Source organism: Syngnathus typhle, linkage group LG15, assembly GCF_033458585.1.
Source record: "Syngnathus typhle isolate RoL2023-S1 ecotype Sweden linkage group LG15, RoL_Styp_1.0, whole genome shotgun sequence".
In the NCBI taxonomy this organism is placed as follows: domain Eukaryota; kingdom Metazoa; phylum Chordata; class Actinopteri; order Syngnathiformes; family Syngnathidae; genus Syngnathus; species Syngnathus typhle.
In genome coordinates this window covers 6632171-6655834 of record NC_083752.1, presented here as the reverse complement: position 1 = coordinate 6655834, position 23664 = coordinate 6632171, and the positions used below count along the sequence as shown (strand labels likewise).

Below are 23664 nucleotides of genomic sequence, written 5' to 3'. Positions count from 1 at the left end.
CAAATAATGGCAAAGGAACATTAGTCCTCTGTTTTAGTCTGCCTTAAGTGCAGGGGAGAGATTGTGGTCCTAACTGCAGGGGGACATGTCCTCGTGCCACCCCCCCCCCCCCCCCAGACAAATCACCCATTTTTTGGTATCCTCTTCGCACTGAGGTGTGTTGAGGAACTTCATTTAGACAAAATGAGTAATTTGTCACCCTCTTTTGACATCTCTAGGTAACTGCAGTACAGTTTTTCATTGTTTATTACTTAGATGAGTTCATTTGTAACAAAATGAAGTAAAATCTAGATTTAGGGCTAACTAGCTTTATTGATGTGGATTTCATTCTTTAAACTTGAATCACTCTTCTAGTCAAGAATGCACAAAAAAAAAAAAAGATTAGTGGGACAATAGACTGAAAGATACCGAAACAGGAAAATGCAAATGCTTTTTTTGTTTGTTTATTTATTTTAAGGCAGTGTTCACGTTGACAAAACATTTTGTTTCAAAGTAACAGATAAGACAGAAGACAAGTTTTGACAACATTTTCTTACAAGGTACAAACAGCTGAGAATATAAATACAAAACATTCCATGACATTTGTTCATGTCATCTAACCAAAGAAGCATAGGGAAAAGAATGATATGAACGTGAGGCAGGGCTTTCTATTCAAACCACATTCCTTGATTCTAATGCAATTGTTTGCATAAATTTGCTTTTTGGACCACACAGGCAGTCAAGCAGTATTCCACTTGTGTTAACACAAATAACCCAGCTTCATCCCACCTTACTATCTACACTAATGTGCAAGAACTATGACTTCATCTTTGCTTTTGCAACACAATCTAAACTAACCTTCGGTACTCTCCACCCAAATGACAAAATTAAAACGACTAAAAGCCTCTTCACCCCTAAATGAGATGACAAAAAAAAAAACCCACACGATAGAATCAAGTAAACAATTTAAGAGGCAACTGGTGTTAAATGCAAACCAGGCTGATGAGAAGCCTTCAGAGTAACAGATGAAACCTGGATATACGTGAGATTGTTTTTGTAAAACATGCTTGGTGATTCCAAAACGCCAGCATTCATTCCTACAATGAAACCGTTAACAATTTGGCTTTCTCAATTCAACATGACTGTTTGATTTCTTTTTTTTGTGCGGCACGTTTCAAATGAATTGTTCAAGTAAGTAGTCATCACTAAAATAACACAGCAATTGATGGCACATTATTATTGAGAATTTCAGGGTCATTTTGTTGCGGGCGGGTCTTCCGTTGGCACAGCACTTCCCGAATGAGCTATTCTTTCCCTACTGGCCGCCGTTTGTCTGCTTTGACTAAACTGCATGTACGAGTGCAAATCAGCAGCGGCTTTGCGTAACGGATCCTCACCGGCGCCGCGCGATGTATCGATTCCTGAATAACCGAAGGTGCTATGAGGTAAACAATACGTTTGCAAGGGCAGGTGGCACGGCCGATTGTAAAGCTCTGCGTCTTGTGACGTTACATCGTCGGGCATTGGCCCGTCAGAGTGAAGGTGGCCTTCGCTGTCGGGTAAGCCCCTGCTGAATGAATCCGAAAACATGTTCTGTTTCTCAACTGTTTGTGTTCCGTCGTCATGGCGCAAAGAAAGGCTTAAAGCCATTTCTGAGCGGCTTTGCCATGGTAAGGACGTAGCGCCGTCTCGAACCTCTGTCGCGAGTCCCTTCTTTTTATAATAAGCCAGAGGATCACTCTCTGGATCTCTTTCGGATTGAGGACGGGAAAGGTTAGCAGCTCTGCTCTCTCTGTACGTGGCGGGCATCTGCAACTGAAGGCTTTCCGTGTCCAGAGACCGACTCCTCCTGTCTAGGGACAAGGGATTAGACATGGACTGGCTTAGTCTTGTAAGGCCAAGGTGCCGTGGGAGACTGGCGATGGCCCACGTGCTGCTGATCAGACTCTGCTCGTACAGATCTAACATTTGATAGTCGGCAAAAGCATCTTTTTGGAGGTAGCTGTCTTCAAAGTCCTGATAGGGTGATGAAATGTCCTCCTCCAGTTCCATGTGAATCTGCTCCTCATATTCCCCCTCGTTATGCGCGTCCACCACATCGAACGTGACGATGGTAGGTAAGGCCTCCATGTTTGGGGTGAAGGCGCTGCTCGTCTCCAAGACATCCACGCTTGCGTTGTGCAATTCGCACAACATCTGAGAGCTTTTCTCGTAGTCTACCAGCGCTTGGGAGAAACAAACAGTTTGGCAACTGTCCGCTTTGTTTTCCTCTGGATGGTGCTCTTTGGACATTTTCGAATCTGGGTCCGATGTCATTGACAAGTACCTCGTCTCACAGTCGACATTTACGGAAGTCGGCAGTCTAGCTTTACTTTCATTGTGCGGACTGATGAGACTCTCATCAGTCGCAAACAGTTCATAGAGGGCATCCCCGCTGTAACTGTCCCTGGGTAATTTGTTAGTCTGCCTTAGTCGATCTGTCCGGTCCTGTCCTTCATCTGGACCTGGGGTAGTTGAATCGTAGTAGCCCTCATCACTATTAGGAACTGACTCTTGATGCTCACTTTGAGGTGTCAACACATCAGCTGAAGTGTTGATGCTGCTAGCTTGCTGTGCGCTGTTACTGTCCGCTAAGTCCATATTGTGCGAGGACAGCGTGCTAGCAGTCGGAGTCATGCTGTCCTGGTTGTAAGGACAGTGAAGTTCCTCGGATGCATTCGTTTCCCAGAAATCACACTGTTCGTCTAAATCTTCAGGGGAGGCCATTTCTTCACCACCACCTTGGTAGGTGAGAAAGCAGGAGGTCCGCTTCCCTCCGTTTCTATTTCTTTCTCCGGAAACTGTGGCATCTGTGATGCTGTCAACTTCTTGATCCGCAATGATGTCTCCGCAACCGGTGAGTGAATCGAAGCTCTTAAGTGAGGCGACCTCACTGTAAATCAGGTTGAGTTGATCGGATGAGCCAGCGGGTGTTTCGGACTTCAACGTCGGATCGGGCATCATCTCAAGTGACAGACGAGGCTCGCTAGCATTTTCCTTGTATTCGCTGGTAACCACAGCCATCAAATTGATTTCATCGATTTGATCAACGCACGACTGATTATCACACTCGATTGTAGCACTTTCTTGGTCGGAGCTTTTCTCTAGAATTACGACTTGTGTGTCATTACATTCAGGTGCCAGTGAAGTAGCACACATCATATTTGCAAAATCAGGCACATCCGGTTCAGATTCCAGGCACTGTGTGACATCGGGGTTGTTCTGGACAAGAGACTGAGGAGGAGACATTGCAGTCATCTCCGTTTTAACCAAACTATCGTTTCGATGGTTTTTGTGATGTTTGAAACTACTCAAAAAACTTTTAAAACCCCGTTTCTGTCTAGTGAGCGACTGCGATTTCTGTTCACTGGGGAAACAACATTCATTGCCATGAAGAGCTTCAGGACAGTCACTACTACAGTACTCGAAATCGCCAGTGGAGGCGGAGTCACCTCTCAGGCCGTCATTATGAGTTATTTGGCTTAGCCCATCATGAGTTTTGCTTTTGTAAATTCCCTTCTTGCTCTGGTTTTTACTCCTCCCGCCAAAAAAGCTTGGTAAGAGACACATGCTTTTGCGAACTCCAAAGAATGAAAGCGCAGTCCTAAATTTCCCCGATTTTTGAGCTTTCACTGTCAAAGTTGTTTTTTCTGGAAGATGCTCCTCTGTAATGTCAGGAGGGCCGCACTTAGAGAGTGATCCCGAAATGCTCTCCAAGTCCCCGGTGTCACTTGGGAGCTTGTCAGCGTCACGAGAAGCCATGGCTAGCTTGTTTACAAAATCATGACTTTTTGTGGATGTTGTTTCAGCTGATTGTTGACAAACAGCAGTGTGGTTCACTCTTGTTGCTTCTTCATCTATCCATCAGGAGTCCTGCAGTGAAAAATATGTAACCATTACTTTGCTGTTTTGTCCATTGAACAACCAAAAATATTGCCCCCCCCCCCCCCCCCGAAAAAAACACACAGATAAAATCAGAAAATAGGCAAATGTCAATTAATCTGGCTTTGCACCATGCAAATTTTAGGGAGAGCCCAGTGCAATCAATCAAGACATGATCATGGATGGTGTCTGCTTTGCCTTTCATTGAACAGTGTCCTGTTTAGGATAATATTGAAGTACATAATAATAATAATAATGATGATAATAATAATAGTAATAAAATGTGCTACATAGACATAAATGTGCTACACAGACTCAACTGCAAATAAAACTAAAATAAGGTACAACATTGATAATGAGAGAAAATAAAACACGATTCCAAACTAACAAAAATACATTGATAATGCAACAGGTTTTAACGACGTAGTCATATTCGACGGAGACTTGGCTAAATTACACGAATATGCACAAATCTACTATATCTGAACAAAATGCAAAGATGTGCTGATCTAAATCGCACCGCCAATTTTATATTGACGTTCAGGGAATGACGAATTACAGTACATCAAATATGTATTGTAATTGTATCATAAACACACTTACCAGCTGCAGCCCAAATCTCCCCCAATCACGTACCCCAACGCAACATCTCTGGCATCACTAACTTTATTTTAATTCCTCGCATCAAGCGTTCGTTTTCTGCCGAGATTGCAAGCTTGCACGGTTTGTTGCTTTCGCTAGCAACTGCTGCTTGCTAACAGGCTACAATCCGTCACCAGTGTGTAAATTCCACAGTTCGTGACCGCACGGTGTCTCACGGTAGGTGACGGCAATCCAGCAAACTGGGAGAAATATCGTGCAAATAAACAGGGGTGTCGTTGTTGGGATTAATCAGGCTATTGCGTGCTGATTTCACATGAGACGTTCTGCAAAGATGCCAAAGGCTGCACAACACTTCGCGTAGTCCTTACGGCGCATGTTAGTGACGCAACATGTGAACCACTGCTTATTATACTGTTATAATCAACACACACACACGCACGCGCAAACCTGTTAAGTATATATAACACAAACGTCTGCGCACATCGCATGTTTCCATCCTTTTAATAACTTACAAAATAATCACAGTGAGGAGAAAAAAAAAGAATAATTTACTTGTCACATTTTTTTTACGTTCTGTCATTATCGATGCAGGTTAAATAAGCAGTATGAATATTTATGAGCAGAATTTCTGTGGTGTGGTTTGGTCCTTCACAAAGAAATATTATGCTACATTTCAAATCAATGAGAACTAATAGAACAGATTTGCTGTCATTTTTTCCCCCCAGTGCATGTTGAAGATGCTGAAGGTTTTTCTTTCAGACCAACCAAATGTGCTGATATTTTTCATTGTGACTTTCTTGACTTATGTTTTGGACTGTCGCACATCTATCCATTCCATCTTGGTGTTTTGTAGTGCCTGAGTCTTCTTCTCATCAACCTGCACGTAATCTACCCGATGTTCATCAGAAAGAAGAGGCTTCTGTGGAAACACATGAGGAGGAGGTGAACGTCAAAGGTCATGTTGAGTCACGCTATTGCGCTTGCGTCACTGTACCTTCTGTACAGGAGAAGGAGAAGCTGAGTTGAAATCCAATGATAAATAGTCAAGGTTTGATCTTCTTGCCCAAGGTTGAACAACTCCTTCGACATTGAGGGAGAAGCGTTGTCTTGACTCCTGTGGACAGAAAAATAGCTGATAAATGTTCCAAGTTCAGGGTATGTTAAAAAACTGTTACACAAGAAAAAACGATTAAGCATAAATGGTGGGTATCATGTGATTTGTAGGGAAATGCACAATTTTATCCAATATCATCCGTAAAATATTTTTCTAGTTGGCCCCTCCAGGCCTTTTTAGACATTTTAGACAAATTAGTTTTGAAATTGCTGTCCTCTTTTTTTCCCCCTTTGCAACCCTTTAAGATACTGAATTTGATAGTTGGAAATTTTTAGAATTATAATTATGCCAATCTGTGCTTTAGTCAAGGTTAGAATTGTGCAACCTACACGTTTTGATTCATATTTTACCGTTGTGGCCCACTTTGCATCTTCATCTCTTGAATTGTCCCCGTTCTCAAAGCTTCCTTCATAAGATAAACACGTTCCAGAAAAGCTGAAACTACAGCAAATAATATTGAAAAAAAAAACAATATATATATATAATAATATATAAAAAATAATAATATAATAAATATTGACTATATCTTAAGTGTTAAAATAATGCTAGTTCTAAAAAAAAAAAAAGATCACAATTTCAACAGCTATGTTTACAAATGGCATAAGATGCATCAATAAACATGAAAATGCAAGTTCCAATCAGTCTCACCACGAATCAGTCTTTGTTCTGCTCAAAGGATGATGTGCGGGACATTCAGTGATTGTAGAGAGGCCTCTCAAATCAAGAGGTGGCGGTCGAGCTGTGAATCCAGACAGGACAACAAGGTCTTAAACGTGGTTTGAAATGCAAACAGAGGTCTGAATTTTGCATTTACAATGACCTATTTTTAGCAAAGCGCTACCAAGACGACTCTCAAGTGTCTGCAGTGTCTTATGCGCACGATTCAAAACATTCAGTCCAGTCACGCTCACCTCTCCTTAAACAAGGTTTGAGATGACGGTGGATCGGAGGAGGTGCAAATTCTCCCGGTTGGCACACGAGGGAGCTGAGAGTCTTGGTGGCCTTGACTTTTTTGTTTGTATCGGGCATGCTGATGGGGCTCATGGGAATGTAAGCGTCACCTTCAACAACGCTGACACGTGACGGTGTGGAAACCATGGCGACGTAGGACTCGTCTTGCTGGCTTTGGTTGTGCCATGATTGTCTCACCACATTAAAAGTCTGCCTTCTGTTTCCTGTTGATCTGCTGTCAGCATCTGGTAAAAAAAAAAAGAAATTCCTGTATGCAAATTATTTCCCCATTTGGTCACGTCCTGGCCCAAGATGACTTTTAATCTGACTCTCCTATCAAAACATACCAATTGTGAAATGGTCCAAGCTTGACAAAGATGTCCTTCGGAAAAGCGGCGCGACATGTTTTGGGCAATGCCGTGCACTCATTGCCCTCGGCCTGCGAATGCCTTCATCAGGCAGATGGTTGGGCTTAGGTGGCAGCGGAGGAGGTGTTTGCTTGTCCTTGGCGGCCTCAAATGACGCACGGGAGTATGGTTTGTCAAACTGGAAGACGCTCATAGCGCAGAGATGGAGCGGAGATGAGGAGGAAGGTGGCGCTAGGGCGGTGCAAGGCGCGCTGAGAGGAGGGTTGCTCAGCATCCCGTGTGGGAACGGAGATGGACTGAGGCGGAACTGAGAAATGCAGTTAAAAGATGACGAGCCACTGCAGGGAGGTGAGGGCACAATGTCCTTGAAAACATCTTCTGTCGACTTCTGCTCCAAAGAAGTATCAGAATTTGAAAAGCTGTTATGTCTGCGGATATAAGATTGTCAAAATCAACAGCAATGAAAAAGATGAACTTTATTCATCTTGTGATTTTTTTTTAAGATTGACATACCTGCAAGTGCTTCCACTTCCTGTCCCGCATTGGGACAAGACAAGATAATCGGGTGGGTGACTAGAGCCCTGTTGACTTGATAGACAAACCCGGTCAGAGTTGTCACTTGACGGCTGAAGTGATGCTGGGGTGTGAGGAAATCCTTCTTCAGAGCTCCCTGTTGACAAAAAAAAAAGTGGCACTGAGAATGTGTTGGGAGGGGGGGGGGGATTTGTACTAACACAAAGGTGACAAGAGTGACACCAAAAGGCAAAATGGTGCAACTCAAGCAAAAAAAAAAACGGATTTTTCAAGAGCGTTTGAATTTTTTACATTATATAATGGTAAGCACTCTCTCTTTTTTTTATCCCTTTTTATTGTAGGACCGGCTTGAATGTACTTCACCTGCTTCCTCGTGGTTGCCAAACTGGCAAATATGACTGATGCTGCTGATCCAGACGTTCATCTCCTCCTCAGTCTTGGCCACCAGGTAGAACATACGAGCAGAAGTCTTTACCACAAAGAGATGCTTTTCTTGGAAGTCACGCTTTATCCCCAATTGCCCGTTCAGCATTTCCACCTTGCACTCTTTCAGGTCAATGATGCGGATTGGCTTTTTGGAACTTTTACTTTGGTAGTACTCCAACACATCAGGGTTCCCGCTCATGCGACCTCTTCGTAGGACAAACCAACGTTTTCTCCATGCCTACAAGGAGAGAAGGTGAGACCTGTTTAGGGAAGCAAATTCTGTGTATTGTCTACGAATACAGTAGTGCAACCCTATTTTAGTCATGACCAGTCATGAGAACTAGATCACAGCTTACTTAGCAACTTTAAAATACATTTGTTTTTGATACGGTCACCAGGCGGAACCTTTTACTCAAATTCCCCCACATGGAAGAGGAAGTTTGCTGTTTTCAGCACAACAGACTTCTACAGAATGGATGATTGATTGGAAACAATACTGAGAAGAATTTGATGTGGGTTCTAAATGTACACGTACGTTAAAACTTGACTTCACACTTGGTTTTGCGGCTTGGTTTACAAGAACTTTTCTTCTTCTTTGTGTGGGGGTTATCTGCTTATCTGCTCTTGCATGTCAGTTGGAGTCAGGAAGTGTTATGACAAACCACAATTACTACCAACACTGCCCAATTTATAGTTAGTGATGATGATGTTGATGATGGGTGTGTTTCTAATTGATTCAATTTGTAACTAAAGGTTAACCATGTACAATTTAACATAGAAGGTAGGAACAGTGTTCCTTACCACTCCTTTTTGTCACCTGATTCCGTTCCATCCAGATAAGAGATATTTTCATATTGGGTTAGAGTATTTGAATAAAGCACACGGCACTCATCAACATATATGGAATCTATCATCTGGCACAAGCAGAACTGCTCTGCTGTCCTTCGATAAGTTTCTTTTTCTCTTCAGCCGTATTTGTTTTGACGAAATTCCCTCCTCCTCTTTGCACAGAGGAAGTGCAAGCAGCCCATCAAAAAGCGGGACTATTTCTGCTTGCTGCTCATGACTGATGTCTGGTTGGGCTGACATGACTTCCCATGTTTCACAATACACAGGCTCCCCTGCACCAAAAACATGCAGTGAGTGGCTAAGTCCAAGATCACATGACCCCAACAACTGCATGCCGGTCAAGGCGATGTGCTGTTTACGATTTGGTTTGTTACATGAGTTGTTTTCCATGATTTGTAATTTATTGCTTGTGTCATCATCACATGTGGTTATCATAACAAGAAGGAGTCTGAACTAGAGACTGGATAGACATGTTTCAAATCCGTATTACAATATATACTGTATAGTATCCACACACATGCTCACACATCATCCCCCCCCCCCCCCCCCACACACACACACACACTAGCAGGAGCCTTAATAGCACAGGGTGGCATTTGTACTATTAAGCTGCTGCAGTGGTATGAGACAAAAAGACAAAAACAAGAGTCCGGTGTGTGGATCTACTCACAAATCGCTTGAGTTTCTTCTCCGGGGGTGATTTAATGAGCCAGCCAGTGCAGACCACATCCCCAGCACTCATCTTGACTGCAGAGCGTGTCGTCCTCTGCTGCTGTAGCTGCTGCTGCTGCTGTTGCTGTGAAACTGAGAGCAAGCATATCCTGTGTTCTGGTATTCAGCCCAGCCACTCCAAAAGGAGGAAGTCAAAAAACTGATTACACTGACTGAGAGAAGGGGAGTGAGAGAATCATCTGTTTATGTTACCAAGAAGGGATGAACCTTTTCTAGTAAAAACTGAAAGCTTCAACTCTTAAACAGGAGATGGTTAGGTCAAAAAAGAGAAACTGCTGTTGAAAGACTTCATTCTGAATGCATCATTTGTTTTCTCCTTGTACCTGACATTTCAGAATATCTTTGCGTATGTATGACATCAAATGAGTTATTTTGCACGGCATTGGTGAAGGTTAAATATCAGTCAAATTCAAGAAATTGGGGACGGGGGGAAATAGCTATTGAATGTAAAAGTCCCAATAGTAAGTTGTATCTTTTGCTGTCCATGTTGTCTACCCACTGTAACATTTCACATGCATTTTCAAATGTAATTGTAAAGGGCCTGTCTACGATGTTTTCCACACACCATTGTATATGTCAGTATAACTTGTACAGTATATGTGGTACACCAAAAATATACACCTGTTTTTAAAGTATATAGTTCCAAGAGTAATGTTGAGTTTATCTGAAAATGGATCCAATGTTACCGTCTGTATTGTTATATTTTAATTCACGTTTGTTTACATTTATTTTATCGCTGTTTTTTTTTATTTGATTGTATTTTATTTTTTCATTTTTATAATAAAAGTAAGTCCATCATTGTCATAGTATTTATATTTCAACCACTAGGAGACCCCGGTGAGGAAGTCTCTACCATGGCCCTATTTCCAATTTAGACATGTACCGCTCAAACATGGCTGCCGTTACACGCATGCGAAGTAGAGCTCACGGGGCGGGTTGCGGTGTGACGCCCAATAAGGAAATTACGACCTCATTGGCTCAGAGTGGACGTCGCGCTGCTTTTGACCAATCAAAACGCTTGTGAATATTAATAACGTTACGCCAAAGATCTTCAAAGAAGAGATTCCGTTTGTGTAACTCAAAGATCACTCAGCCCTAAACTTTTTTTGACTAAACATTTATCGTCTCTCTGTTATAGTTTTAATAATGAAAAATAAAGGGGTGGGTGAATAAAATTTCCAACTTTGTGGGCATATATTTAACCACGCAAATCACGGCTCCATCTTTAGTCATCAGCTTTCCTCGTAGCGTCCTCTTGAGCACTTTAAGCTCTTTACAATTACCCATGATTCCCCAGCAACGTATGACCTGTCTCTGGCCTTGTGCAGCGCGGCTGGTTGCAGGATTGAGCAAGCGGCGTTAGGATTACGTTAATTTAGTGGCATTGGTGCACCTACGTGACAATTTGCAAGTTGCAACAATGCTCAAATGTAGAACCGTGTGGAGAAAGCTTGCTCCCCTTGCCAGAGCCTCGTCAACACTGTGTCGGCAAAATGTGAGGAGGACAGGTATGCAAAAACTTGACACATCTGCTTGCATTATTCTTTTTAGCTCACCCAATAATTTGGGCCGTTTGATTAACGGTACTTGTTATTGCGCCGTGTCTTCTCATTTCGTTCATTTCTCATTTTGGACAACCAATGTGGCGATTTTGGTCGATGTATGACCTTCAATTCACCGGAAAAGAGCGAAAGTAGCCACCAAGCGAACTGCGATATTGCCTGAACTTGATACAATTTAATATTTTCAGGCCCTGAGTTATGCCTGACTCAAAATGTTACACGAGCCAATTTTGATTTGAGATTTAATCCCGTAATCCAACAAAACATTATTATTGTGGTTGTTGTGTACAGAGGCGAGACAACTGTTTCTACTGTTGTGATCATATTACGTCTTTTGAATATTCATGATGGGTTAATCATTTTTGTAAAGGCCCAATTTTGATATAGATGCTCAATTTTGTGGTCTCTTGAGTAGCACACCGGTCACTCATAAATCACATTATCCCCAAATACTTGGTAGCATTTGTGAAAACCGATTTTTCTTTTCTTTTCAGGTTTGCATAATGCCAGAATACCTGCACATGTACCTGGGGCTCATATGGCGACAGGGCCTGCAGGAGGTGGTGGAGAAAATCAGCTGTATGTCCTCCTGGTTGGGGCAACCTGCCTTGGTGGAGCAATTTACGTAAGTGAGCTCACCTCCAGTTATGGCTGTTCACATTTGTGCAATGTTTGTCAGTAGAGGTGATGATGTCGGCTGCTTTAGTATGACTTCTGCTGTTTCTGTAGGCCTATAGAACTGTTAAAGGAGACCAGCAAAGATATGAAGAACGAATTGCAGAAATCGCATCTCGACCACATCGGAGAACCCAACAAGCAACCACCAGCGTCCAGATAGAAACTCCTGGTTAGAACATTTGATTTTTACTGCTGTTGATTGTTGCCGCAACCCAAATCCTAATCAAGAATATTTATACTACTCTTTTTGTAGCCGCAGAGACCGTTGAAACAGAATGTGAGTGTTTAAATTTAATTTGACAGTCAACATTGTGTTTGTAAACAGACCACAGAGTTGGTTGTGTTAAGTTGTACAGATGTACTATTTGTCTCGCAGCTGTTCCAGAGTCAGAACTTCAAGCCACACCTTCGTCAGAAGAGCCGAGCCCTGTCGTGCCTGATGCTGAGACAGCAGCCTCAAGTGAAGCACCTGAACCTATCCAAGGTTATTTGCTGACTTTTCTATTTGATGTGAAATGTGGTCTCGTGTCTAAAAGGTTAGATTCATTTAATATTTATACGACTAATATTTTTTAAATCGAATTTCCATTCCACCATGAACTCCTATTGCTCTTTAGCGATACTATTTTGCGACACCAAGTGGTCAATTTGGGTAATGCAGTTTTAATGGAATTAAACCAAAATGATTTTAGTAGCACTTTGATGATGATAAAAAAAAAAAGAGCAAAACATCTCATAAAAAAATTAAGAGTTAACGTAATAAATTGTCTTAAATGATGAGAATTTGACTTATTTGCGATGGGAAAATTTGTTTTGAAATTTGAACAATTGAAACATTGGCCAGCAAAGGTGGTGTTAGTATCCTACCACTGACAATACTGTGAAAATAAAATGCATGAATAAAAATATTGGCTAGCATTCCTGAATGAAGTTTTATCTTCACTTTTGGATATCACTTTTACACACGAGTACCATGAATGCCTTGTACACTCAGTCTAGTACACTGCATGCAGTACTTTTATGCATAATATTTTATTTCGTGATGTGTGCCTTTTCCCTCCTCACACTTAACCTTTCCAGTCATTTCCTTTTATAAGTGCATTTGGATGAACCTAGTGTATTAACCTTTCCTAGTTGCAGTCGCTGTCTTTGTACACCTGGTGAACAGGGTCCATGTGGTTTTCCTCTCCTGATATCAATTGCATCTTTTCTGTGTCATAGTTTGACCGTTTTCTTTTTGTGTTTGTTTCCAATGTTGAACATATCATCTTGGCTGGAAGTTGCATTTCCAAATGCAATACTGCTGCATTTGGGTTCAAAGGGAACTCCAAATGTTTTAAAAAATGTGCCATGACACACAGAAAGTGGTTAACTTGAACTGTGCAGCTTCCAGCTATGATGATGAGGCATGCTTTTGTATTCATTTTATCTAGGTGAGCAAATGCATGCAACTTTGTGGTCATCCCTTTGAAATAGTAGTCTTATGTCTAAATTGGTGCTATGGATCGCCCCGACAACAGACGAGCCTGTGTTAGAAGCAGCACCAGAAGAAGTAACAGCAGAAGCACCCGCTGAGTCGCTCGTTGAGGAGGGTAAGACATCAAGGATTCAACTTATCCCATTTGTGAACGACGCTGTGCCAACAATTGAGTTGCCTGTATTGACTGAGGCAGTTAAAAAAAAAAAAAAACCCTCCAATCTCAGTCACCGGCTAATAATTCTACGACTGTACTACCAGAAGCCTCGCCCCCTTCCGAGCCAGAGCCAGCCCAATTAACCGAGCCGTTCCCGGCGCCTGTTGTGGAGAGTGGTAAGCGCCTCCGCGTCCTGCGCAGGGAACCTGTGACATACACTTGCGATGTTTTTGATTTTGCCCTGACTGCGGACAGAACCCGCCGAAGCTGAAAGCCCCGCAGCCGAGCCGTCTGAGCCGCAGGCTGAAGTAGTGGCAGAGAGTGGTAAGATTCTATTCCAGCAACGTTGGGAGCAGAAAAATGGGGGAGATCCTGAGATTTTGGATGATATTAAATTCTCTGCCTTTTTCTCTTCAGACTAACATTTTTCCAGTTCACAGGTTAATTTCTCTTCCGTCCTAACAGGTTTATTGGCAACAGGTCATCTACCGTTCTCTGACTCTTTCTCTCTTTGTCTTGCTAGCTGAAGGACTCGCCACTGAGCAGCCCTCACCCGCACTTCCCCCACATGCTCCTTACCTCCTGATTGGTGGTGGGACGGCCTCCTTCGCCGCTGCCCGCTCCATTCGAGCCAGAGACCCTGGCGCCCGCGTGAGTTTCACTTTCTGCTTCCAAGCGGCGTCCTGTCTTTTGTTTGTAATCGAAAGCGCGGCGTCTACAAACAGGTTTTGATTGTGACGGACGAGCCGGACCTCCCGTACATGAGACCGCCCTTGTCCAAAGAGCTGTGGTTCTCTGACGACCCCACTGTGACAGAAACACTCCGTTTCAAGCAGTGGAATGGAAAAGAACGAAGGTCTGTCACTCAACTTGCAAAACAAACCCGAAAAACTGAACTGAGACCTTGCACGATAATTAAAAGATGACATTGACTGTACTTGATTTTTTTGTTGTTGTAGTATTTACTTTCAACCACCATCATTCTACATTACTCCAGAAGAACTGAGTACTGCAGAAAATGGCGGCGTGGCAGTTCTCACAAGGAAAAAGGTCAGTCCAATGGCCTAATTATCCTCAAACGAGCTCAGTTGATGAAAATTGCACTGATCTGATTTTTGACAAGAAAAAAAATGTCATTCTAGGTTGTCCACATGGATGTGAGAGGAAACAAAGTAAAACTAGATGACGACACGGAGATCTCATACGACAAGTGCTTGATTGCCACAGGTTTGCCACTTCACCTTATGTCCTCTGAGCCACTGTTTGCGCTATGTAAAAGCTAATTTCACTTTATCCAAGGCGGCATTCCAAGAAATTTGCAAGTTATTGACCGAGCAGAAGAGGAGGTGAAGCAGAAGACTACTTTATTCCGTAAGGTCAGTGTTTGGAGGTCACCAGAGGTCAAGACACTACCTAAAGTCCTAAAAAAAAAAAGTAACATCAATGTTCTACATTTTCACCACTCCAGATTGATGACTTCCGGACTTTAGATAAAGTCTCCAGAAACATAAAGTCCATCACAGTCATCGGAGGCGGTTTCTTGGGCAGCGAACTGGCCTGTGCCCTCGGCAGACGATGTAAGACAAAAATAATGAAGCAGAGAAAACACTTGATGCATCTTGATTGTGACTTGTCCCATTTCAGCTCAGGATTCCGGTCTGGAGGTGATCCAGATGTTTCCCGAGAAGGGCAACATGGGCAAAGTTCTGCCCGAGTATCTCAGCAACTGGACGACAGAAAAAGTCAAAACAGGTTTGCTTCCCTTTTGCTTTCTAGCTCTTCTAAATCTACTCCTGGAAGCACTTTTTTAATATTAGATACATTTTTTTATTTTATCCAGAGGGTGTGAAAGTCATCTCAGAAGCTTTCGTCAAATCTGTGACATGCAAAGATGATCAGTTAGAAATAAAACTCAAGGATGGTCGATTGGTAAGTCCACTGCAATTCAGAGCCAGTTTAAAAAAAAAAAGTTACTTAATCATGTTTTACATCATAGATAAAAACAGATCACGTGGTTGCAGCCGTTGGTCTGGAGCCCAACGTTGACCTTGCCAAGTCGGCAGGTCTGGAGGTGGACTCGGACTTTGGTGGCTATCGTGTCAATGCCGAGCTGCAAGCTCGGTCCAACATTTGGGTGGTAGGTTAATCATTGAAAACAACAGCGTCGTTTAACTACTCGTCAGTAATTATTGACAAAAGTGCAAATGTCCCTTTTTTTTTTTTCTTTGAGTCAACTAAAAATGATTGCTTGAATTATAAATGGCGCCATTATTACACAGGAATTTACCACGAGCTTTGAATGTCAAATTTATGCTTGTGACTATAGCGCCCTCTTGAGATGAGTTCAGAACATGGCACCAAAAAAAACACCACCATGCTCTCTGCTCTTCCTTCATTCAGGCGGGAGATGCCGCTTGTTTCTACGACATAAGGCTTGGCCGCAGACGGGTGGAGCACCACGACCATGCCGTTGTCAGCGGCCGATTGGCCGGGGAGAACATGACAGGAGCCAACAAGCCTTACTGGCATCAATCTATGTTCTGGTATGAACCACTCTACAGTATTCCCTGCTTCTGATAGCTGGTGATTGCACCATAACTGTGTTGTTCCAAAAGATTAGAACTAGCATGCCCTAGAGTAGCATAAGATTGTGTAAATGACTCAAAGTCTTTGAATAGTCGAAATACCGTTTCAGGGCTTACAAGCATCAGGAGGCTGCGTTGCATAGTCCAAAAATCTTTTGCGGGTGGGTTTCACCTGGACAGACATTTAAGTCTTGGTGTCCAAATATTGTGTAATAGGAGTGACCTGGGTCCTGACGTAGGCTATGAGGCCATTGGGATTGTGGACAGCAGTTTGCCCACCGTGGGGGTCTTTGCCAAAGCCACGGCCAAGGATACACCCAAAGCTGCCACTGAAGAGTCTGGTATGAGCAATCATATGTTCAAATATATTAGTTGGGAAGCAAGTGATTAACTTTGTTGTGTTGTGAAATTGTGCTGCAGGAACCGGCATCCGCTCAGAAAGCGAAACGGAGGACGTGGCATCGAGCCCCGTGGCCTCCTCCATACCTGCTCCCGCTGAGACGCACAAAGACGACTACGGCAAAGGAGTCATTTTCTACCTGCGAGACAAAGTGGTGGTGGGCATCATCCTGTGGAACGTTTTCAACCGAATGCCCATCGCAAGAAAGGTCAGATGTCACCCCCTCCCACAAAAAAAGATTGTGGAATCGATTTACTCAAAAGCATCTTTTTGTTTGTGTAGATTATCAAGGATGGAGAGGAACACACCGATCTAAACGAGGTGGCTAAACTGTTTAACATCCACGAAGATTAGGACAACGAAGACCAGTGAGAAACTAAGTGACATTTTGTGAACTTACAGTATCCCATCAGTTATGTAAATTGTGATTTCAATGAATTATTTTCATACTACATCTGAAATTTCTATTTCTTGTCCATGATCCCTAATCATGCCCTTTAAAAAAAAAAAAAAAAAAGAACTGTCATGCCTCGGTGCAAAAAGTTTCTCTGGCCAACTCCTGGTCACAGTGTAATGGTCACAAAACAGCTGCTTATAGGGTGGAAGGCTGAAATAAAATCTATTTTTAAATCGGAGTTATCTCTTTATTCTCGCGCGGCACTAATGTGCGATGCGCTGACCTCAAGGGATTGTTGAGGCAAAGAGACGTAAGCAAAGCCACCCCGGTCTTGTGTCCATCCATAAACAATAAAATCAGCATGTGTAAGGGTCAAATGCGCTGCAAGCGTAAACTTTGGACATCTTGACCTACTTACGCTATGTTGTCTGGAAGTGACAATGCTCAAGCATGCGGAAATGTCTTTTTCCTCTGTTATTAGTAATGCATCCCTGTTTATTCATCTCAGACATTTCTTATTCTATTTGACACTGAAGGGTCCAAAGCCAAGCGAGGGAGACGTGCAGCAATAACGGGCCGGCTCGTATTAATTTTACATGAACAAGTGGATGAATCTTCGGACGGAGCTTCCACATTTATATTGACTTTTTTTTTTTTTAATAAACGCCCCGGCTCATTCGGAGATGCATCCAGCAGGCTGGAAACATCGGATATCATTTCTTGAGAAGGAAAATATTTATCAATAGAAATGTGAGATAACATTTATATATAAAATTACAAAAATAAATAAATACATTTTTATTTAAATTTTTATTTAGTTAAATCTTATTAAATAAATAAAAACATAAAATTTTATTAAATAAATAAAAAATACTACTATTTTAGATTTGTCTCAAAACATGTGTTTAAATTATTTAGTTAAGCTCCAATATTCCTATTCTTTGTGTAACTTTTTCAAAGATGTGTTAATAAATGAAATCCATGAAATACATAGTTACTGTCTCTTTAAAGATTCCAGCAGTCGCTCCTTGAACATGCGTGTGGCCGTTTATAAAAAAAAAAAAAAAAAAAAAAGCGAAAGCTTCAAGTCATTCCCACAAACACACAAGCAGCGGGGGGGAAAGAAAAGTTCCCGGGCATTCTGAATTATACAACAGCAACGTCTTGTAGTTTACACCTGCTGAGGGAAAGGGAAGGAGGAGCTGCTGAGTCCAGACGACAGCTTTAGCTGGAGGAGCAACATCTGCATTTTCTCACCCCTCTTATCAGTTATATTTTCCCTCCAGAGGTGGAGTCTTTTTCTTCAGAGGATGCAACTGCACACTTTGTGTTTCCTATGGACTCATTATGTGTTTTTTCGGCAAGGCAGGTACTGTAAATATTTTATTATATCACATTTTATCAACAAGTTTAAGATTAATTCTGGATCAAACTAATATGATAAATGACTATAGAGCATGTTTCTGTGAATATTTCCTCTAAAAAAAATTGTCACTTTAAAATTCAAAAATACATGTGATGGGTTGATCACCCTGCTGCAGGTCAGTCCAGTGTAAGGATATGAAGTTACCCGGCGGCGGCGCTTCCAAAGCGCCCTCGCCATCTGACTTTCTGGATAAGCTGATGGGTCGCACATCTGGCTACGACGCTCGCATCCGCCCCAACTTCAAAGGTAACCACCGATCTGCTGGGTGGGAGGAGCTTCCTTGTCGTGACAGGTGTGAGGAAGCTTTTCCACTCAATTTATCCAACAATGTGGGTGTTGAAATGGCACAAATCCCTGACAGATGGGTCAAGGGGGACCAGAGATGCTGCAGGCTGCGATGCTTCCCACACAACCCTGATGGATTTTTTTTTTCTTCCTGTCACTCTTTTACTGTTGACCCACAGCCTTGAGTTATAATTTTTTTTCCTTCCTTCAGATCCTTTTCATTTGAAATGCACAGCACCGCGCCTGCTGCTACCCCAGCCCAACCCCAATCTGTAGCTCTAGCCAGAAGATTCTTTCTGACACACTTTACCCCACACAAGTCTCCAAGGTTGAATTTCATATATATTTCATGTCATATTTGATAGCTCTCTCCACTCGGTCGTCAGTACATGGTGAGAAAATTCCCAGCTGATTATCTATAAATACACTACTAATGTAACTCAAGTAGAATCAATAAAAGATTACCTCCAGGGAAATGAGGGACTTGAATATTTTATGTTTAGTGGTCAACGTGTGTACTAGAAATGCTGTTTATTTAAAGCCTATTAGAGAATGAAGTCAATATTTGTAACCATGCTGTGTTATTTTAGGACCTCCTGTGAACGTCACCTGCAACATCTTCATCAACAGCTTCGGCTCCATCACCGAAACCACCATGGTGAGTTTTCTTCCTAAGAAGCAACAAGTCGTCTCTCTATATTTCTGCTTTTCAAAATATAATTACGTGATTGACACTTATTTTTTGTTGTAGTTTATTGTGGCGTATAATTGGTAAAAAGTGCAATGTAGGCAATTGCAGTAGTGCAGAAACACTTTTTTCACGGATGATTTATCATTATCTATGTACAGCGGGGACTTCTTTAACATTAATTTATCTTTTTAGTTAAAAGATGAGACATCTAAGACTTAGTTTGTGAATATCCTTTGACAAAAAGCACCACCAAGAAAATGCAAAATGTCAAATGGGATTTCCTCATTAAGATTTAATAAGGACCTCCAAAAAGAACTCTCGCTTATTTATGAGGTGTGAATACTTTCTGGGGAAATTTTATTTATTCACATTTCGAGATACCGAGACTCATGTATTTTCTAAAATACTTAAAAGGGAGTTTGTTAATTATTAATTGTCATAATTGAAAGTAAAGTTTGCTGTCGTTTTAGATGATGAGCACACAAGCCTGATATATATATATATTTTTTTGGCAGCCTTTTTGTTTTGTTTTACGAACCCAACCATTTAGGGATGTCTGATTTACGTGTTTCTAAATAGATTTAAAACAAAAATAAAAAATCAGTCTGGACTGCAGTGAGTCAACCCTCCTCTGCCTGGATGAGTGAGAAGCCTCACAAATGGGCTTTTTTGTTTGGATGCCACTAAACTAACTCTTCTACGTACGTAAATGATTGCAGGACTACCGGCTAAACGTATTTCTGCGCCAGCAGTGGAACGACCCTCGACTGGCTTATAAAGAGTACCCGGATGACTCGCTGGATCTGGACCCGTCCATGTTGGACTCCATTTGGAAGCCCGATTTATTCTTTGCCAATGAAAAGGGAGCAAATTTCCATGACGTTACCACTGACAACACACTGCTCAGAATATTCCAAAATGGAAATGTCCTCTACAGCATCAGGTAATTTGATCCCATCAAAAAAAATTTTTTTTTTTTTCCACTCCAGTTCAGCTGAGTTGTAATTGATGTCCAGCTAATCCAGTGATCATGCTCATGGTAAATACTAACTGCAGGCGAAATAAATTCAACTCACTCGTGTGACACCAAAGCAGTGTGGTGGAATAATCAGGAAATACAGTCTAACTAGATGAAGTCAGAAATATATTTCTATAAATGTTAGATATGCCAAATCGAGCTGTAAAATCCATTACTAATAAAAGCTACACATGATATCTAGCAGCGCTAATGTAACAATTAGCATTGACAGAATTGTTATTAATGACAATACACGTTGCCAGGCAGAGTTAATATGCCTAATTTATAACTAAATCCAGATAGGATGATGACTAAAAGCCACTGACACCCGCTAGGCTTTTTAAACGGAATTAGGTCGCTTTCAGTTTGCAATTGAACTACTCTTCTGTGTGGAATATAAACTACAGAAAGACAGCAAAACACTATCATGGGCCACTGCCTCTAATGCTAAAATGCCAGAGGTTAAAGTCATTGCCAAAAAAAAATAAAAATGGTCTGATTCAAATGCAATGTGCCATCTTTATCCTCTAGGCTGACATTAACCCTCTCATGCCCTATGGATCTAAAAAACTTCCCCATGGACAGCCAGACGTGCATCATGCAGTTGGAGAGCTGTGAGTAACATCTCAAGCCTGTTGACAGTATTACATTTTTGGACCTCCTTGTTTTTTTTCTCTCTCTCTTCCAGTTGGCTACACCATGAATGATCTCATCTTCGAATGGCTGGACGTGGGCGCTGTGCAGGTGGCCGACGACCTGGTGCTCCCTCAGTTTGTTCTAAAAGAGGAGCAAGGCCTCGGTTATTGCACCAAGCATTACAACACAGGTAAACGATAAGACGACCCCCCGACCGGCATCTTGGAAGGACCTCTGTCACTCGACCTCTAATCAGCCTGTTAGTTTGTGCCTGTATCTCCTCCCGTTGTTAGGTAAATTCACCTGCATCGAGGTCAAATTCTACCTGGAGCGCCAGATGGGCTACTACTTGATCCAAATGTACATACCCAGCTTGCTCACTGTCATCCTTTCCTGGGTGTCCTTCTGGATCAACATGGACGCGGCTCCGGCCAGAGTGGGCCTGGGCATCACCACGGTGCTCACCATGACCACGCAGAGCTCCGGCTCCAGAGCGTCTCTACCAAAGGTCAGACTCTGTTTTGTGACGCCCAATTTGGTCACTTATAGCATAGCTCACTGCAACGGACGCAGTCACCTTAGGAGCTTGCTCCATCCACTAGCCTGGTGTGATTTGGACACTTTGGATTAATGAAATGTGTCACTATGAAGCATGCAATATACAGTGGTTGCTTAAGGCTAGATGATAGAACATGTTTATTTACTTAGCAACGCTCCTCCCTAAGTGAAATGCCTGTGAGGTGTCAGTGGTAGCCATGGTGCGAGTTGCTTGGATTCCTTTTAAGCTTGACAACACTTGTATTCAATTATTTATTTCAAACTCAGGGTTAATGAAAGGACTGTTCAAATTAAGATAGACTACATGAGACATTTGTATTTTTTTTTTGCAGGTGTCCTACGTGAAAGCCATCGACATCTGGATGGCGGTGTGTCTCCTTTTTGTGTTTGCCGCCCTCTTGGAGTACGCGGCTGTTAATTTCGTTTCCCGGCAGCACAAGGAGTTCTTCGGATCGAGGAAGAAGCTCAAAGAGCAAGAGCGGCAACGGATTGTGAGTGCAAGCCACCCACTCAGGCGCAGCCCCCAGGGCAGCTGTCACCTGCAATTCCCTCTGCTCTGCCTCTGCACGGGCGGGTTACACATCTCGACTGCATGTCGTGCCGCGGACAGTGTTGACCTGTAATTAATTCAAGCCGTCAACCCCTTCGCCGTTCTCGGACGCACATTCCTCCTAGCTCACCTTGACTCTCACGAGGAAAAGGAACAAATGTGTTTTGATCCTCTTTAATCCTTGAAAGAAAGAGCACAGTGAGAGACCAAATGCGGGATTCATAATGTTCAATATTTATAGCAGCATGCTCAAATTATTTGCATATAAAATTTGCATTTATTTGTCAGGATGACAACGCTCTGATGACTTTCCCCTACACATTTTAATAGACAGACGATGACTCGGTTAATGATTCTGTGCCGCTCTCTCGCTTTCATTAGCAGGGAAGTGGCGAGAGCAAGACGAAAGGCAACATGGCAGGCAATGATGCGACTCATGGGAGTGCGGGCCAGCAGTGCAGTGCCTGCGCTCGGGTACGCGCTTCGCCTTAAAACAATCTGCAAAAAAAATCACAACCTCTAATTCAGTCCCCCCCCCCCCCCCCCCCCTTCAGGAGGAGCTAGCTCGCCAGGGTTTACTCTTCCACACTTTCGGCCTGGGACTGGCGAGCGCTTCCGAGATGGATGCGACACCGGTTTTTGCCGACTTACCTCCTGGCTTGGGCTACTATGACATCAGGCGGCGCTTTGTGGACCGAGCCAAAAAGATTGACACCATCTCTCGCGCCCTGTTTCCTATGAGTTTTCTTATGTTTAATGTCCTCTACTGGCTCACCTACAAAGTTTTACGGCACGAAGACGTCCAATTTAAACTGTGACTTGACGAGGGAAATAATAGGAACACCCGATGGTTTCGCACGATGTGTGTAATGACAGCATGACAGCTGCTCTTAAAGATATATTATGCTGTCCACAACTAAGTTATTATTTTGATGGATATTTTATTTATTTATACCTCAAGAAACACTTTTTGTTTGCACTTGTGAGCAAATACTGTGTGGCACACATGGCTTGGCATCTTGGATATTACTTTAATTTTAAAAAGAATTATTGTTCTTAATTAATGTACCCCTTCCTTATCTTCACCAGCATTTGGACTGCTGCATACCGGAGATTCTTTCCCAGGTTGTGTGCTCATTTTCACATCACACTGACCATTGTGCGTCACAACACCACAATGTAATGAATTACAAATTCTGCTCTTGTCATCTAAGTTGTTGTTTTTTTAATTGCAAAGTTTTACTGGATTTTTTTTTTATTTGTTCAAATTTGTCATGGAAAAATATTCAGAAAAAGCTTTACTGTACAGAAATACATACTGACGCCATTTTGCGTGTACGGCCAGAGGGTGGTGCTGTTGCTCGTTTTATTTAATGTGCACGTTCAAAGACGCATCTTTAAGTTAGAACTTGAGCGAACCAGTGAAATGTCTGAGGTTGGCTTTTTCAACACTATTGATTTGCTGAGAAGTCAAGCCAACTCTAGCCAACCTCTTATTTGACTTATTCGTGAATATTTGCTTGCTGGTCTTCGTTGCATTTATTTGCCAAGTTGGGCAATATTTGAATTTGCATATTCCTACTGTATATATTTTTTGTCGATTTGAGATTCATGGAGTATTAAAAAGTAAAGCACAAGTAACTCATCAGCCACTCGCGATTTCTTCTCTCTTTTTATTGATTACTTTGAGGATGGGGGGTTGCTTTTTATTTGAGTAAAGTTACAGTGCTATAATTTCTGGACGCACCTTTTGAAGTCGTATTTCAG

General features: G+C 42.3%; 4 protein-coding genes across 6 annotated transcripts; 2 read left to right on the top strand and 2 right to left on the bottom strand.

The window, feature by feature from the left end:
• Positions 1–427: 427 nt before the first annotated feature.
• LOC133168285 (APC membrane recruitment protein 1-like) lies at positions 428–4878 on the bottom strand. The gene is made up of 2 exons (XM_061299744.1): positions 4504–4878; positions 428–3891 (listed from the first exon to the last, which is right to left on the bottom strand). Exon 2 carries the CDS (start codon positions 3778–3780, stop codon positions 1234–1236), a length of 2547 nt encoding a protein of 848 aa, XP_061155728.1. The 5' UTR covers positions 3781–3891; positions 4504–4878; the 3' UTR covers positions 428–1233.
• Positions 4879–4988: 110 nt separating this feature from the next.
• On the bottom strand, positions 4989–9575 carry gab3 (GRB2 associated binding protein 3). Its single transcript, XM_061299745.1, has 9 exons — positions 9416–9575; positions 7834–8134; positions 7450–7606; positions 6916–7364; positions 6529–6813; positions 6266–6356; positions 5968–6058; positions 5498–5617; positions 4989–5422 (listed from the first exon to the last, which is right to left on the bottom strand). The coding sequence occupies exons 1-9, from the start codon at positions 9485–9487 to the stop codon at positions 5306–5308; spliced, it is 1683 nt and encodes a 560-aa protein (XP_061155729.1). The 5' UTR covers positions 9488–9575; the 3' UTR covers positions 4989–5305.
• Positions 9576–10754: 1179 nt separating this feature from the next.
• aifm1 (apoptosis inducing factor mitochondrion associated 1) lies at positions 10755–16971 on the top strand. Of its 3 annotated transcripts, none has more exons than XM_061299807.1 (21): positions 10755–10985; positions 11534–11664; positions 11769–11886; positions 11971–11994; positions 12094–12201; positions 13238–13309; positions 13459–13527; positions 13607–13675; positions 13875–14002; positions 14077–14207; positions 14311–14401; positions 14494–14578; positions 14651–14727; positions 14820–14928; positions 14996–15103; positions 15192–15280; positions 15348–15488; positions 15752–15894; positions 16153–16277; positions 16357–16544; positions 16619–16971. In XM_061299807.1, exons 1-21 carry the CDS (start codon positions 10898–10900, stop codon positions 16688–16690), a joined length of 2166 nt encoding a protein of 721 aa, XP_061155791.1. In that variant the 5' UTR covers positions 10755–10897; the 3' UTR covers positions 16691–16971. The 3 variants fall into 3 exon arrangements, with proteins under 3 accessions (XP_061155791.1, XP_061155790.1, XP_061155792.1); XM_061299806.1 differs by having other exon boundaries at positions 10756–10985; positions 13456–13527; XM_061299808.1 differs by lacking the exons at positions 13238–13309; positions 13459–13527; positions 13607–13675 and having other exon boundaries at positions 10756–10985.
• A 903-nt stretch (positions 16972–17874) lies between these two features.
• On the top strand, positions 17875–23523 carry LOC133168592 (glycine receptor subunit alpha-2-like). The gene is made up of 10 exons (XM_061300255.1): positions 17875–18102; positions 18275–18405; positions 19035–19102; positions 19855–20078; positions 20685–20767; positions 20842–20979; positions 21083–21297; positions 21680–21838; positions 22279–22371; positions 22452–23523. The coding sequence occupies exons 1-10, from the start codon at positions 18044–18046 to the stop codon at positions 22713–22715; spliced, it is 1434 nt and encodes a 477-aa protein (XP_061156239.1). The 5' UTR covers positions 17875–18043; the 3' UTR covers positions 22716–23523.
• Positions 23524–23664: the final 141 nt, after the last annotated feature.